Source organism: Haliotis rufescens, unplaced genomic scaffold, assembly GCF_023055435.1.
Source record: "Haliotis rufescens isolate VD_foot unplaced genomic scaffold, xgHalRufe1.0.p SCAF_48, whole genome shotgun sequence".
Classification (NCBI taxonomy): domain Eukaryota; kingdom Metazoa; phylum Mollusca; class Gastropoda; order Lepetellida; family Haliotidae; genus Haliotis; species Haliotis rufescens.
This window is the reverse complement of record NW_025964201.1, coordinates 748,456-766,809: the sequence shown is the minus strand read 5'-3', so window position 1 is coordinate 766,809 and position 18,354 is coordinate 748,456. Positions and strand designations below refer to the sequence as shown.

The following is an 18,354-nucleotide window of genomic DNA, read 5'->3' as shown; positions in this document are numbered from 1 at the left end:
CACTGAATATCAAGCGAAAATGTTCAGCGGGAACTCTTTACATCTCCCACAAACAATTTCACAGCAGTTTTACCTTTTTGTGACATATATATGTTCATATGTTGATTTATATCACTACCGATCAAAAATATGGGGCTGATCAAATTAAATTGAAGGTGTAATTACGAAAAATATCTGTAAAATTAGTTTTCGGCGTGTTGGTCAATATCTGGTGTTTCCACCATGTTGAGAGATACATGCACGACGCCTTAATGGCATACTGGTTATTAACTTGCGCATGGTCGCCCTTGTATTGCCTGCCATTCCGCCTGAAGTGCCAACCCAAGTTGAACTACTTTGGCAGGTGCTGGGACTCTAGCTTACACTCTCCACCCAAGAACATCCCACAGATGCTCTATCGTTGACATGTCAGAGGACTTAGCGGGCAAGTCCAATGGCCGTATGCCTTCTCGTCGGAGACATTCGGTGACAAAATGGGCACGATGTGGTTATCTTGCAGTTGAAAATTCTGCCGAAAACTCCAGCAAATGGAACAACGGGAGGACGCAAACCTTCACACATATCATTGAAACCCCACCCGTTTGACGATGATTGTGGCGTCTGACACTTTGGCTTCTGTGCTTCTTGAATGTGTTCATGAATGATGTGAAATGTCATTGTGATTAGATGTTGCATTCAGATGCAACGCCACGGTATTGAAAATGTACACCTGGGTCTCTGGGCGTGTACTCTTACACCAGTTGCCTGTTGCAACTCCTCACCGAGTGGCAGTTGGATCTACTTTGAGCATGATCTTCTTTGGTGAGAAAGTATGTAACGTATGACGCAGCAGTAATTAATCAATTTATACAATTTATACTGTTATACTTCGATGCATTCACAATAAATGAAATACAATAAAAAACTGATCCTTTACGAGTCGCTCGAAACATCGATCGGCATCCCGTTATTCATAGACTTAAACAAGATCGACGTTATTTGGAAAGAAGTTTTGTGATAACGTGCATGCATGATGTATAAATGCAAGTTTTTGTGCATAGATTGAATATAAATGCAAGTTTTAGGGAGCTCTTGAAATTGTTGAACAAATTAATTGATAATATTAATTATTCAATGGTTCCGCGTTCAATTACTAAAGCTGCTGCACTCGCTGTGTCCATACTTGTTGTGAGGAGAACCTGAAGCATGAGAAGTTTGTCACCCGCTTTGTGCTTCCCATAAATGCCATGATCAACATGGATGGAGCTACAATATTCAACGGCATGGCTTTGCTTTATACAGCTCAACTGAATGGTGAAAACTATAGTACATATATGATAATAATGACAAAGACTACAGTTCTATGGCCCTCAATGTCACGCCTGCCACTATGCTTATAGTAGCACAGCTTTTTACCCTGGTCAGTGAATCAGTGTACTCTCAAATCGCATTCTCAGCTTTTCCCTGGGGAATTTACAACTCAAGGTGCCTCCCTTGTCAAAAGGACGCATTCAAAGACGAGTAATGACTTGATGAAAGAAAAACCATTACCATAAAATGGACAGCATTATCGATGCGATAAACCAATCAGATCAAATCGGTGTAACGATCCGATATAAATGCAAATGAGTCATCTGTCAGAAACTGTTTTTAAGCTTCCTACATCAACGCAAGGTCTCCTCGCTCAGTATTGACTAACGTTCCCAATAACGTTTGGTAGGGGTTTTCTAATCCTGTAGACATACATGGACAGAAAATCGGCCAAACCCAGATGCCAAGTGCCACATTGTTGTGTTTGGGTGAACGTGCAGTCACGACTCTCAGTTCAGTTCATAGCTGAGTGAAAAGTTCGCGAAATATAAGTTCCTTAGGAGAGGACTTAGGGAGTGAGGTAAAATGTTAAATAGTATCGGCAATGTTTCAGCAATCTAGCAAATCCGAGAGGAGAAGAAAGGACTCTCCCTACCATGCTATGCTGTAACACCTGGAGACACACATGATATCATCCCCTTTGAAAGAGGTAGAAACTCGACAATTTGATAATTTCAGAATTTTTCAAAAAAATATAAAAGACCAGCCTTAACGGCGAGTGACAATTGTGAGTTCAGGATGCATTGTTTGTTTGTTAGAAGCAGTACTAGGAAGTAGTCCAGCTATATGACGGGGCGTACATAATCGTGCGACTAGAACTGCGAACAACGATCCAAGCCATCGGGACCTCACAGAGCTTGACTGTGCCATCCATTTAGTCGTCCACAGATTCTTGAGGACCAATTCTTAACCCGGAATCCCCATAGGTGCATTAACTACATCCACAGGTAGATGACATTTATGGGGAAAACTATTGAGACACATTGATTTATTTCATGCAAAGAAATACAATTCACCTTTAAACACAGCGCTGGAACCCACCCAACGGAATCAGCTCTTGAAGGACGGGAGAGGTGAGAGGTTTCATTCACTATATGGTTGTATAATCCATAGTGCACGGCTCGACAAGGGAGAGTGAACTGACAATACTGACACTGCGTTTCAATTTTAAGAAATTATTGTAATGTCTTTCATCACGACACCAGAAGATGTCTTTTTACGCATTTGTATTGGAATCTATGGTCTTCTGATTTTTAGACAACATCATGGTCTTCTATCATTTTCGCGGCGTCTTCTGGCACTGCTCCGTTTCCATCATTCTTGTTGGGTTCATCCCTTCCCGCGCCAGGTTGGAAAAGATGCTGGAGAATTGAAGCTGCCATACAGTCACCACTAACATTCGTCATTGTTCTCATGCGGCCTCTGAAATAGTGACAGTCCAAGTATATATATATCTACATGTGATATGGGCTTGTTAGTTTATACCTCGTCGGTTTATGGTAACATCCAATCAACCAAGTAGTCGACCTGACCACCCGATCCATTATGTCGCCTCTCGCCACCAGCAGAGGTAACCAGTAGGAGGCCAATAACCCGGAATCTCAAGGTGGATATGTCAGTCTGGATGGCTTATTTTACTTGAAAACCTACAGACATGTCGAAGACAGACATTGCTGGGTCCAACAAATTGACCACCAAGTCCCTCCCTGTCTCAAAGATAAACTGTAATTCTCAACACAAGCAATGAAGGACTCTCTATTTGTTAATAATATGTGCATTTACTTAAATTGTTTACAATTTCAGAAAAAACAAGTTCAAATGTGTCAAAATGATTGAGTTTCCAACTCTGTGCACCACGTACGACAAACGTAAGGTATAGAGGATATTTCATGTGTCGAGTGAAATATCATGTTTCGCTCATCGAGTGAAGGGGGAAGGGAGATATTTTGACAAGTTGCGTAGCCACGAGTGAAAATATCTTTTTTACCCCATCACGGGAGCAGAGGAACATTAATTTCACGACACACATGGAATATTCCATTAATTATATACTAATTCTGTAGTTGTCTACCGGAAAATTTAATTGTTTCATTAGAAATGTAAAACCCTGAAACGTTAATTCTCCCTACCTAAAACACAGGGACGGTTCACCGCCCATTGTATTTGCGACTAAAAAAGTTTCGTGATTGCAAAATCTTAACAAATATAAACAAAAGTAGCATTTAGGGTCACGAAAATTCTGTATCATACATACAGATATGATTATTTACAAAATCAACTTTAACCAAATATATTCCTGAAACTTACGAGACCGCTGTTGGAAGCGAAAGAATACACGCTGGTCAAGTAAAAAAATGGCACTTTGCAAAACGATTGACAAGTTAAATGAGAAATTTACAGTTTATAATGAAACATTTTCAAGAGAATAACAAACGGCATGAAGCGATAGTAACACTATGAATGACAATTTGTCATTGTTTTGCCTTGTCAATGTGGCACTAACGTAAAAGGGAAGACAACAGTGTGTGTACGGGCCAGACACCTACGATAAAGGGAGACAACTAGCGTGGAGGTAGCTCTTGTGTGGAAATAGTTCCGTCATAGTCTTATGTTCACAGCAGTGAAATATCAAGTCTTATGTTCACTACAAGGAAAATATCACTTTTCTCAAGTTCGGAAAACTGTCTTTCACACTGAAGTATATAATAAAAACCGTAATTCATTGATCCATGGTCATATATCACTACACATGGAGACTGTATAGTTACACCACCATCTCAACAGGATAAGAACCAGTTGTAAAACATGTAAGCAAGTGCCATCTGAAGTTTACGGAGAAAACAATATGTGAAAATGCTAAATTAGTACCCTTAACATCTCTGTGATATATGGAGATGAGACAGACATGTAGGCAAGAAGTAGGCCTCCCATGAGTTTAAACTATGCTCCTCCCTAGCAAGGTGTTTCTCTATGCATATGAATCGGAATTGCTGCTCGGATTGGCAAAATCATAACAAGGGAATTTGGCAATGATGTTAAAGTTCAGATATATCGATGATCTGATCAATTCCCTTCCACAGAGTTACTCACCTGAACAAGAAATATAACATACGAGTGAAACCGCCCCACGTTTCTTATTTAGCTCTTTGCAAAACGATGTATGAAAAGAAGGGAGAGTTCAAAAGTCAACTCTCCCTTTATGCCAGGAGCTTGAGCCTTGTGTGTCTACATTCAATCGAGCGCCAATATTTTCAAGAGGAATAGACGACTCTTGCTCAAAAGTTATTTGATCAGGGCTACAACATTCGAGTGAGTGTTCTTACTTGCATGGAATTTATACTGTACATCTTTCGGTATGTGTTAATTTTACTTAATATTTTACAGATTCAACAATGATAATATATGACGTTATAAATCTATAGAGACGTGTGTTTCACCAAATTGGTAAACGTCTGAAACCTGCGTCACCTTGGACTTTCATCCAACATCAAGTGGATTACTGTTCAAAGCAGCGTTAGACCCATATCACTCACTCAATCACTTCACGCACCCTGGGTCACGTTATATCCCGACTACAAGTGTGCCTCCGATGTCGTTTATTAACTCGTTTCATAAAACATCTTTATTCAATACTGACTACTCATCTCAGAAAATCAAACACTCACAAACACCAATCGACAGCCAGTATCATGAACAGGTCGTTAATTGGTAGTCCCACGGAAGACATGACCATCATGGTGATGATGAGTCCTGTGCCCGGTATTCCTGCTGCCCCAATACTGGCCAGAGTTGCTGCAAGACTAAAAACAACGGACCATTAACATCTTGTGTCCCAACGTCATGTATAAGTACAAGCAACACTTTGTGTCATAAAGTAAACACGCACTAATTGAATCGGTGCAATACGAAAACTTTCCCTGTGTATTTTTAAGTGCATTTGGTTTTATGGGTTGGGACATTAAGAATGAACGTGACATTCCATATATCTTGTAGCTCGAACCTGGGTTTTCCCTGTGATAATTGGACGGTGTACCTACTGGAGCATCGCGCCATGGTTGCGTATTCCCTCACCTCTATTTAGAAACCATAGAACGATGCATGGATTATTACTATGGGAACGAGACAGTGGCGCTCGCGTGCATTTTCCTGGCATACTTGTAACTTTAATTTAGATTATGATCATAAAAGAAAGGGATTCATGCATAAGTAGATGCTATCCCAAAACATAATGTAATCAAATTGACACATTGATAACTGGCTGCCAGCCATAATTTTTCAGGATGATTGCCTTGGCCGTGAAATTCATTTATCATATTTTGTGTATTAAAATGTATGCCAGTCGGTTTTATTCACAAAGGTGTGCAGGTTTGCGGCCCTAATCATATAGTGTTGCAATAGAGAAACAGTACTATTTTGTTCTATTATATTTCTTCTTAGTTCTGTAGACTTATTGCAAGATTCTTCAAACTGTCTTCATTTTACTGGAGCATATGTATACGTGTCTATATTTTATAAAATAAAATGTACATAAATACATGCAAGCGCACCTGAACAGTTAAACCTGAGGCATTAGGCACTGTACAAACAAATTGTTAGTAGTATCAATGATTACAAAATTTAAAATACGCATACAGAGCGCTTCAGCAGCGCTTCAGCATACCACATGTTCACATATTTCAAAATATATGAAAGTGGAAAAAGATATTTTGAACGTGGGTGTCATTGCTGGAATCATGAGTGATAAAAAAGATACAGCTTTGACATACTTTTTCCTGGTTTGGGGGATGACCATATAAGCGCACGTTATAAACTGGTGAGCTCTGTCGGGCACCACCATTAGGTCACAACCGTTTTTATCACTACAAAATACACCGACGGTTATATTTGACTTGAAATAGTGATACTGTTGAGTGTCAGGTACCCTAATGTCAGCATTTGTGTAAAATCTAGATTGATCTTGCTCAGCTGAGCCAAATAGACAGGAGTGATGACTTGGAACAATGCTGCCCCATCCATATTAATGGTAGCTCCAATTGGCAGCATGAAACGGGTGATTGTCTTGTCAATCTTTAACTTCTCTTCACAACAGCGTATTGTCACAGGGAGTGTAGCTGAACTGTAAAGTAAGAGATCGATATGAGTTAATGTTCTTTAACGTCACAATCAGCATAGATCACAGTGACCTGTATAACAGAAGGAACAGACAAACCAGGGTCTGTTTCTTCTCCTGTTGTGGAAGCATAAGCAACGACCCACGCCTTCGGGGATTCATGTCAATCCATCACTCTGTGCATAGAGCCTGACCACTGAACCACTATTTCAGTCAATTCTTATGACAACTAAGCAGGGGAGGTAGTGTAGCTTTGCTCTGTTCCGTAATGCCAACAGGGACTAAAAGGGTTGAAAGAAAGTTAACACGACAAAAAGTGAGCAGAAAATACACATATCAAAATCAAACTTTGCACTGCACCTAATTTTCTAGTTAAGGGTCGCACAAATGCCTAAGTAAACACATTCTAAGTATACAAATGAAAAATAACTGTATTTTCCAGAAAATCCAAATATTGAAACTTCAAACACTGCACCTCTCCTGTAGGTATAAAAAGTGTTCACCAGGTTGGAAAAGAATCCTTTTGGTCCTTTTCCAGTTAGGTCGCAAACACAAAACATGTCCTCGAACGGACGGAAGTCCATGGTATCACTTTGGTATAACTACATACCCCCGCCCTTTTAGTAGTAAAAAGTTCACTACTAAAAAGAACGCTTCTAAATATCTTCATCCTCAAGTCAACACATGACAAACCTTGAGTCAGTTCCAATAGCAGTGATAAGAGCTTGAAGTATTCCTAGAGTCACTCTGAATGGATTCTTCCTTGTTAGAATGTAATATATCAGCGGGATTACAATAACAGCGTGGATAAAGAGACCAATCAGGCCAGTCACCATGTACATCCCAAGGTGTTGAGCAGTCCCCGCCAGATCTTTTACACCCAGAATCTTCCCAGCTATCAGAGTGAGGATTCCGATCGGCGAGTACCTGGGCAGAAGATGCAGAGAGGAAGGCTAATGATGTTCCATGCCGCACAAGCAACTTCAAGTTGCTGATAGCCAGCAGTGTTCACGCTATGTCAATGTCACCCGTAGAAATGGACTGAGGGTATATAGTAGTAGACTGGATAAGTAACAAGCAATACTGTCGGGGCATGATGCACGCAATTCAGTGCACCCGTCCAGGCTACGCAATGTTGGTTGGTTGGTTGGTTGTTTAACGCCGAACTCAGCAAGATTTCAGCTATATGACGGGGGTCTGTAAATAATCGAGTCTGGACCAGACAATCCAGTGATTACTATCATGCTCATCGATCCAAGCATTGGGATCGATAACATGCATCAACCAAGTCAGCAAGCCTGACCACCCGATCCCGTTAGTCGCCTTTTACGACAAGCATAGTCACCTTTTACAGCAAGCATGGGTTGCTGAAGACCTATTCTACCCCGGAATCGTCACGGGTGGTTAAGCAATGTACCAACACGATATCTTCATTAGACGGCTCTAACAACACGCATATCGGGCTTTTATTTTCCCACCGAATACCTTCATAGCTTCAGAAAACACATGGTCCACATCTTAGTCTAATGCAGTAAGACTTTAGAACTTTCATATGAAATTTAATAACGTCACATACGGATTGGGAAACATTGTGCCAAATGCAGTATAAATCAGTAATATCGTGTCGTCTCCTTTGTTGATTGCGTGTCACCATGCTCAGCGGTGTGGGACGGTGCTCATAATAACAACCACTTGTCGTCCAGACTACATGTGGAATATTGCTGACGACACTGTTGAGCCCTAACAGTTTACACTCTGAATCCTTCTGGTAATGTTTGCGAATGACCTTGATTATACCTAACTTTGACACAAGGCAGATAAAGAATATAGTCATAATGCATTATCTATTACTGAACTATGTTCGGTTTTGTCATGTTTTACGGTGTAGTGCTAACACACTATACTTACAACATTGCCTTGCTGACCATGTTCATAGTGATTATGGTTATACCATTGAAGAATTTAAGGAGAACTTTGCCGCTCTTGCCAATTTTCCCGAGTATGGCTCCAAACACACAGCAGTATACCAACAGGCCTGTTGAAAACATCTACCAGTTAACGTGCAGGCATATTAATATACATACCTAGAAATGTATCAAGCACCCCATGTAACCTAATTCTACATTGAAAACACTTTAGATTAGTTTCCTTAATAACTTACAATAAATTTGTAACACCAAGCCTTACCGATAGTGTTTACTCCAGGCTTGTACGCAAGTTTACCCACCCACGTTAGACTGTTTTCATGTTTTTCATGCGTCTCCATTTCATGTGTTACGTTTGTTGATACATTAGCTCCAATGGTGTAAGGGACTGTTTCGTTTCCGTCCATATTTTCCTGTGATGTTGCTTTCTGTGTATATACTGTACCACTACTTTGGAACGCTGCACGCACTAGATTATCGGGGAAAAGGTTCCTAAACAGGATAGAAAACAAATACAAAAGTATTTTGTTTGTTTCTGTGAGTACAATATCATATTTAAGGCGGCATTTCCCATAGACTTGGGATCGATTATTAGCTTTCGATAATAGTCCAAGAATAATGATTTGTGCCAAATGTTCGTATTTTTGCATTGGAAGTGTAGCTGATAAACCTTTATTGGAACAAACAGATGGCAATGTATGTGTTTCCTTAATTTGAGAATACTACTGAAGTTTCGTCTGTTCGTAAACACATTTAACATGCTTTCGTTATTTCCTTACGCGAAATGTTTGCAACATGACGCCAAATGCATGGTTTCAGAATCAACATTACACCGTATGAGTTAAGTGTTGTAACCGGGAAGCTGTGGGGTCTGCATTACAACATTGTAGTTGCCTACCTCACAAGGTCCAAGAAAACATCCCTCGAAGATGGTTGACGAACGTCTTCAGAAGTGCGGACGTTGGCTGAGGTGAAGTCGATATTTCCAGGTTTGATGGAGAACACAAGGACAAATCCTAAGATGATGGCAATGACAGTGGTGGAAATGTAATACCCGATAGTGAAAAGTCCCATTTTACCTGACGTTTGCCTGTCCATGCCCGCAACACCTGAATGCCACAAACGTTTAGTGTGATTGAGACGTGATATATGGTGAGCGATCATGAGAGAGTGAGTATGGTTTTACGCCGCTTATAGCAATATTCCAGCAGAATCACGAAGGGGACACCAAACATGGGCTTCACACATTGTGTTCATTTCAGGAATCCGAACTCTGATCTTCGATGTGACCGTCGAACACTTTACCACAAGGATATCTCATCGCCCCTGATATATGTTGCCTCAACTGTATAAACACATGGCAGTTCCCATTGAAAGCATTTTGAGAAATGACAATTTTAACTAGCATAATCTAATATTCCTTTTCAATCGTCTTACCTTTTTTACATTTTGTCTGGCGTGAATTTGAACCAAATCTATTCGTAATGCAGACTTCTATGACCTTGACTACCTATGCGCGACTATCCACATTATTGATTTGAATGAGGGCAAGTTAAGTTTTGTCGCGACATCAGAGCTCTAGACAATGTGAATTATGCAGGGTATGTAATGATAGTCCAGATCTTCCACGAAGTCTATTACAAAATGCCAATATCCTGCAAAATAACAATTATTATAAATCAATGACTTACCTGTAATCATACTTGATACTATCAGGGGCACCATCAACATCTTCAACATCCTCATGAATATTTCTCCGGGAAACTCCACCAAGGCAATGGTGTCTGCTGAGGGTTTGAATTGCCGACACAGAAGCCCAATAGTCACCCCAAGAAACACTGATAGAATTGTTGCTATCAGCAACACGTTTCCACGGAGATGTTTCAGGAGCTGTGGTCAACGTGTACATTGGTGAGTGAATGAATAAGTCAAATTTGATGTCAACTTTGTGAATAATCTAGTAAGAATAGGTCCCCAGCAACTTTGACTTTTCGCAAGAAGCGACTTAATTAATCGGGTGATCAGGTTGGTGACAATTGATTGCCTGTCATCTACCAGACGGCGTGACCAGTTGCGCATTACATCCATCACATGATTGGCCTTGATTCGATTAATTCATATGACTGTCATATAGCTTGAATATTGCTCAGTGCGGCGTTAAACAAAACAACAGTTGAAACTGTTCACAGAACCTGAATCCCCATGAGAAATTGCCCTAATGATAAAAGTGTGAAAGAGAGTGTGTTAGTATTCCAGTTATATCACGGCTTGGGGGCGAAAGAGGATTTGGGGTTTGTAAATAAACTGTTGCCGATAATCCTATTGCGGTAATCCGACGAAATATTCCCGAAACGATTATCCCTAAATTTCTTTTAACAGCAGCAGTCTCAAAACATGTTCGGGGTCAATAATCTTCATTCGGCTGCGCTTCATTCACTTTCTTAACACACACTCTTTAAATTGAGTCCTGTTGGCGTTCATCATTTCCAATAAATTCTCATGCTGGGTACATTTAAATTTGATTTTATCCTACATTCTGGATACTACAGGTATCAAACCAGTATCAAACCAATGTTTGTTTTGCAAAACTCGTTGCCAGTTTCCCAGTAAGTAAATTATTGCCAATGATGTAGACCAAGTAGAAAGCTGTGCTGCAAAGTTGACACAAATTTGATTTCTGGAAAGATAGAAACTAATATCTTTGTAGTTATTTTAGGGTGACAGGCAAATACTCTCGTCCAATGGGTGGTCACTATTTAGGTCAGGTGGAGTACAATTATCTTCTGTTAAAGTCCTGTAAAATGTACAGTTTAAAGAGCCGCGAAACTCTCGTGCTTCGTGAAACTTGCATGCTACATCATCACAGGCCTTAGAGCACAGGCAAATACTTTCGTCCAATGGATGGTCACCATTTAGGTGGAGTACATTTATATGATGATAAAGTATACAGTTTATATAGGCATCGAACTCGAGCTTCATGACACTTGTAAATTTCAGCACACATGAATTAAACAACAATCAATGGATTCTTTTATTTATTTATCAACAATAACGACATTTGTAATTGATTTAATAAATTCTACTGACTATATTACATCCCATAGCAATCTGGATATCTTTGTCACCTTGCTTAAATTTGAAAACTGTCCCTTTTCCTGGACTTGATTGGTCATGGCAGATAGACAGTTTTGATTCCTCAGTCTGAAAATCCAAAAATAAATGTCGAATAATTGTCCCTTATATGACTCAATATAGAGCACGGTCACTGATAGAGATCTGGGGATAGCGTTTTAACATTGAAAGACTAAAGCCAATGGTTTAATTCTTCCGCCAAAGTTGCCAAAATTGTGGTACAAACATGTAGCTTCATCAACTCACAAGTCTCTATTTGTATGTGTTGTTGCCCATTCTGTCCAAATGTTAAAACCCCACTTTGTATTAATTCTGGTTTTAACTGGGATTCGATCTGCAATTGAATTATCTATCATGGCTGAAGTACGAGATGCAAAACGATCATTATCTTTTAAGGTCGATGGGTTTAAATTTTTTGAAGAATTCAAAATCATCAAATCCAAATTTAAGCGCAGTTCAATATCAAATTAAGTTGTATTTTCACTTGCCCGAGATAACCAAATATTATCATCACTATCCATGGTTGTACTTTCTCATGAACTTGTTAACTAGCGAGCGATACATTATCTAGAAGGATACGGGCATGCTTGGGTAGGTTGCACGAACCGTACAGTTTATATACTCAACAACAAAAGTTCCTGTGACACCAATATTTTAGTGTATTTTTCAAACAAGTAAAATTTGGTTTTCAATATTGTAGGACATGTATGGAATCAAGTCACAAAAAAGCAACTGCTACAGAAAAGCATGCATTCCATGCTAAAGTTGACTTTTATGCAAGCCCCATGCATTTCACTACCCAAGAATGGGTATAAAAACATGTGCGTTAACGGGATTCCATATGCATTGTTTAGCATCGTGCTGACAACAACCACTCAGAAAAACAATACAATTACGCAATATTTAACATTACGAAATGCCACGCCTGTCCGAAAATCAGCGTCTGCGAGCCATTGGTATGCTTGAAGCAGGATCGAGTCAACGGGATGTTGCAAGACAATTTAACGTCCACAGAAACACCATTTGGTGTTTATGGCAACGTTGGCAACAGACGAATGCAGTCAGAGACCATCCTCAGAGTGGCGGGCCGCGCTAACCAATAATCGACAAGACAACTGGATTGGAACAACACCATTACGAAATAGATTCCAGCCAGCAACAGTGACTGCAAGAAGTATCACTGGCCTTCGACGAATATCTTTACAAACCGTACGTCGTCGCCTCAGATGTGCAGGGATTATCGCTAGAAGACCAACCAGACGTCCCATTTTGACAGGAAACCACCAACTCAACCTCAAAAAGTACGAGACTCTGTACTTTACTGAGAAAGTGTTATCCAAGATATAACATTTGTTACAGGAACCCACCGTCAAGCACGTCTACAGTGGTGCAGACAGTAGCTACGCTGGACGGCCATGCAGTGGGGACAAGTTCTATTCACTGACTCGTTTTCACCTCAGCCACAGCGATGGACGGATTCGAGTGTACCGACGTCGAGGTGAACGTTACGTCAATCATTGTGTCATGGAAGAAGATCGGTTCGGGGGCGGCAGCGTTATGGTATGGGGGTGGGATTACAGCAAGACAGAGAACCCGTTTGATAGTGGTAGAGGGATATCTCAATGGACAACGCTACCGCGACGAGATCATCAGTCCTGTTGTTCTACCCTTTTTGCGTCGTCATGGCCCAGGCATTACCTTTCAACATGACAACGCCCGGCCTCATATTGCTCGACTTGTTCAGGAATCTCTTCCACAAAACAACGTGAATGTCATCCCCTGGCCGGCTCGCTCCCCTGACCTCTCACCAATCGAGCACATGTGGGATGAGATGGATCGTCGCCTTCGACGTCAACCACGTGTTCCACAGACACTCCAGGAACTTCGAAACATGCTCCAGCAGATATGGACAGATATCCCACAGGACTTTGCGACGCCTGGTCCATTCCATGAGACGAAGATGTTTTGCTTGCATTGCAACCAGAGGTGGACACACACGCTATTGATTTGAAAATTGACATTTTGGCATGTTCATGATTTTTTATGAAATCACGCATTTTCTGAAGTCAGTATGGCAAATTAAACCATTTGAACACTTACAGGAGTCTTTTATCTGTTGCAAACCGAAATTGTTACAGATTTGGTAAAAAACATAACTTTGCATTAAATCTTATTCAATGTCACATGAACTTTTGTTGCTCAGTATATAAAATAGTGTACATTTTTCGGAGCTCGTGTATTTGCCTGTGCTCTAAGATAGATAGAGAACTTGTGCCAGTACTTTATAAGTTTATATCCCCATATAGTACTGACACTCGTCCTCTATCTATTACTTAAGCACTTGACTGCACCAACAGAAACAGTTCATCTTGCATGATCTGCAGTGTATAGTTCCTGGAACGCGAGTGTTTGCCTGTGCTCTTTGTGTGGGATATCAGCGTATATGACGCTAAAGTACTGACACGCGTCCCCTTTCTATCACATAAGATATGCCCTTACCTTCTGTTGACGTGACTGCATGGGGGCCTAAACACAACAAAGTTACAAATATATTTATAACATACATTAATAAAATATTACAGCAATGACGAGGTTTACTGACATGTTCAGGTTTTGCACAATATATTAACACAAGTTACTCCGAAGAAATCTACAAATCCACTGCATCACGTCATATTGACTTTCTGATAGATGCCTGTTCTTACGGACAATAATGCTGATAGACCAGAAGCAGATCACGTTTCTCTTGACAGACGTTCCACATCGATTGACTGGTAGCAGATCATATTTCTCTCAGTAGATGTTCCACACTGATTGACTAGTAGCAGACCATGTTTCTCTTAGTAGATGCACCACATTGATTTAATAGTAGCAGATCATGTTTCTCTCAATAGATGCACCACACTGAATTAATAGTAGCAGATCACATTTCTCTCAAAAGATGCACCAAACCGATTTAATAGTAGCAGATCATGTTTCTCTCAAAAGATGCACAACACTGATTTAATAATAGCATACGACGTTTCTGTTAAAAAGACTTACCATAATGCTTCACTTGTAGCGCAAGATATTTCTAAATGAAGTCAACACACTCTGCAATAATATTTTAAATCGGGTCCGAACCTCTTGAACACATCTTGCAGTGGTCCTTTGTGAGAACGTGTGGGCCAAGTTTCGGCTTTATAACTGGAGGGGAAAGGAAACTATATTTACAGCTGCATACATTACTAAAGGTCGAAATGGAAAGGTCAGGAAACAGGGCCTCACAGAGAATTATATGATTCTAGGTCCCGTTTCACTGAACCCAAATGAAAGTGACATGACCCATCACCTCAGGTATAAACTAAAACACATCCACATTTGCAATAATAATGAATTATGTATTTCATTCTATAATATATCAAGAAAACTATCTATTTGGAGACTTCGCGAAACATGTTATGTATTATTTAAACATATCGCTACTGTAGAAATGTATTTCAAGTCATGCATGGCATCCGGGCTATTGTATTGGTGTTCACGTCAGCAAGCGCGCCAAACGTGACTTGAAATACGTCCTGTCACTCATGACTACGGCGCATTTCAGTCTCATACCACTCCGCTGACCATAGTTCCTTGCCTCTTGTACTCAGCAGCTCACCGGGACCGAGGCCCATTTATCCGGGACCGTCGCCAGGGTCTGTTGTGTCTACACTGCTTCCTCTCTGAAACTAGTGAAGCTGATACGCGGCATACATGTTCCCAGAAAAGGTCACACGGACATTATTTCAAGAGATTCCGATCTGATTGTCAATCAGGCCTCCACGGCAGCCTCACTGACATAAACACTTTGCGTACATAAGTCGGTCATGATCATTTTAGGTAAGCTAGATGTGGTACATGTTCAGTAAGCTATATATGGTACATGTTCAGTTAGCTTGATATTGTACATGTTAAGTAGGCTAGATATGTCACATGTTCAGTAAGCAGGATGTGGTACATGTTCAGTGGGCAAGATGTGGCACATGTCAAGAAAGCTAGATAAGGTACATGGTAAGTAAACGATATTGTACATGTTAAGTAAGCAAGATGTGGTACATGTCAAGTAAACTAGATATGGTACATGTTTAGAAAGCTAGATATGGTACACGTTAAGTAAACTAGATATGGTACATGTTAATTAAGCTAGATATGGTACATGTTCAGTAAGCAAGATGTGGCACATGTCAAGTAAGCTAGATATGGTACATGTTAAGAGAGCTAGATATGGTACACGTTAAGTAAACTAGATATGGTACATGGTAGGTAAGCTAGATATGTGACATGATCAGTAAGCTAGATATGGTACATGTTCAGTTAGCTTGATATGGTACATGTCAAGTAAGCTAGATATGGTACATGTTAAGTAAACTAGATATGGTACATGTTCAGTTAGCTTGATATGGTACATGTCAAGTAAGCTATCTATGGTACATGGTAAGTAAGCTAGATATGGTACATGGTAAGTAAGCTAGATATGTTACATGTTCAGTAAGCTAGATGTGGCACATGTCAAGTTAGCTAGATATGTCACATGTCAAGTAAGCTAGATGTGGCACATGGTAAGTAAGCTAGATATGGTACATGGTAAGTAAACTAGATATGGTACATGGTAGGTAAGCTAGATATAGTACACGTATAGTAAAATAGATATGGTACATTTTCAGTAAGCTAGATATGGTACATGTTCAGTAAGCTAGATATGGTACATGGTAAGTAAGCTAGATGTTGTACATGGTAAGAAAGCTAGATATGGTACATGTTCAGTAAGCTAGATATGTCACATGTTCAGTAAGCTAGATATGTCACATGTTCAGTAAGCTAGATATGGTACATGTTAAGTAAGCTAGATATGTCACATGTTCAGTAAGATAGATATGGTACATGTTCAGTAAGCTGTATATGGTACACCGTAAGTAATCTAGATATAGTTCACGTTTAGTAAAATAGATATGGTACATGTTAAGTAAGCTAGATATGTCACATGTTCAGTAGGCTCGATATGGTCCATGTTAAGTAAGCTAGATGTGGTACATGTTAAGTAAGCTAGATATGTCACATGTTCAGTAAGCTAGATATGGTACATGTTCAGTAAGCTAGATGTGGCACATGGTAAGTAAACTAGATATCGTACATGTACAGTAAACCAGATATGTCACATGTTCAGTCAGCTAGATATGGCTTATGTTAAGTAAGCTAGATATGGTACATGTTAAGAAAGCTAGATATGGTACATGTTAAGAAAGCTAGATATGGTACATGTCAAGTAAACTAGATATGGTACATGGTAAGTTAACTAGATATGGTACATGTTAAGTAAACTAGATATGGTAAATGGTAAGTAAACCTGATATGGTACATGGTAAGTAAGGTAGATATGATACATGGTAAGTAAACTAGATATGGTACATGTTAAGAAAGCTAGATATGGTACATGTTAAGAAAGCTAGATATGGTAAATGTCAAGTTAGCTAGATATGGTACATGTTAAGAAAGCTAGATATGGCACATGTCAAGTAAACTAGATATGGTACATGTTCAGTAAGCTAGATATGGTACATGGTAAGTAAGCTAGATATAGTACACGTTTAGTAATACGTACATGTTAAGTAAGCTAGATATGTCACATGTTCAGTAAGCTAGATATGGTCCATCTTAAGGAAGCTAGATATGGTACATGTTAAGTAAGCAAGATATGTCACATGTTCAGTCAGTTAGATGTGGTACATGTTAAGTAAGCTGGATATGTCACATGTTAAGTAAGCTAGATATGGTACATGTTCAGTAAGCTAGATGTGGTACATGTTAAGTAAGCTAGATATGTCACATGTTCAGTAAGCTAGATGTGGTACATGTTCAGTAAGCTAGATATGGTACATGTTAAGTAAAGCCACCCTGACACTTGCACGATTTTCGTTCCCGCAATAGCTCGCACTTCAGCGTGCCAATGATAAAAGTCTTCGGGAGCGAGCGTCAGGAGTGTGTGAAGGGAGCGGGGGTGCGTGCCATGTCGTAGAGAGAATTTTGAAATGTTCAAAAATTCGGCATGCATCAATTTTCGTGCCATGTGCGTGCCATTTGCGTGAACCATGCGTGAACACTGCACGAACTCGGCGCGAACACTGCCGACGGTGCGTGTCAATGCGTGTCATGGGAATCCACTACACACTCTGACACGCCATGCCATGCATTGGTCACGAACTGTCCACGTTGTGGTGTATTTTGGTGTATGTTCAGAGGTATTGTTCTTTCAGGAAATGTCGGAAATGCGGCTGCATCCGGTTCTTTTTCACCTGAAGAAATCCTTTTTTTGTTTGTATCCCTTGTTTCGTTGGTAGCCAAATTGTAACCCATCTTTTGTGAACCATCAACAGTTCAATCCCTGTGTTCCCCAATATTATGTTATACACGATAACATCTTGCTGCAGATTAAGAAATAGTGTAGCTTCTTATATGCGACAACATCCTTTCCATAGCTACAAGAAATCTCTACCGAAAGCAGAGTTGTTAGTACGGCTGTGTCATGAGTACATGTACGTGTTTAGGAATCACTATCAAATAATAATGATACCCGGTGTTCGCGAAAAGGTGACGGTACCGTGCCCTATCAGTGGCATCCATCACAAACACATGCAAAGGCAAGTCACTTGTTCACCTGAAAAGCACGGAAACATTAGGTAAAGTGAAAATAGGAATTGCATCGGACATAATTTCTGCGTCACATTTGAAAATGTCCTCCACATGTCCACCATAAAACTTTTGAAAGTGTTACACGGGGCTTGAATGTTGTTGCCTTGATCAAACAACTTCTGAGCAAGA

General features: G+C 40.0%; 1 protein-coding gene across 4 annotated transcripts; it reads right to left on the bottom strand.

Moving 5' to 3' along the window:
- Positions 1 to 2,323: 2,323 nt before the first annotated feature.
- LOC124117258 (excitatory amino acid transporter 3-like) lies at positions 2,324 to 14,711 on the bottom strand. 4 transcript variants are annotated; one of them, XM_048383440.1, is made up of 11 exons: positions 14,560 to 14,711; positions 14,017 to 14,043; positions 11,511 to 11,586; positions 10,077 to 10,275; positions 9,465 to 9,494; positions 8,648 to 8,877; positions 8,369 to 8,495; positions 7,154 to 7,387; positions 6,272 to 6,466; positions 5,016 to 5,150; positions 2,324 to 2,772 (listed from the first exon to the last, which is right to left on the bottom strand). In XM_048383440.1, exons 1-11 carry the CDS (start codon positions 14,560 to 14,562, stop codon positions 2,604 to 2,606), a joined length of 1,425 nt encoding a protein of 474 aa, XP_048239397.1. In that variant the 5' UTR covers positions 14,563 to 14,711; the 3' UTR covers positions 2,324 to 2,603. The 4 variants fall into 4 exon arrangements, with proteins under 4 accessions (XP_048239397.1, XP_046335016.2, XP_046335017.2 ...); XM_046479060.2 differs by having other exon boundaries at positions 9,284 to 9,494; positions 14,560 to 14,691; XM_046479061.2 differs by lacking the exon at positions 11,511 to 11,586 and having other exon boundaries at positions 9,284 to 9,494; positions 14,560 to 14,710.
- Between the last annotated feature and the right edge of the window lie 3,643 nt (positions 14,712 to 18,354).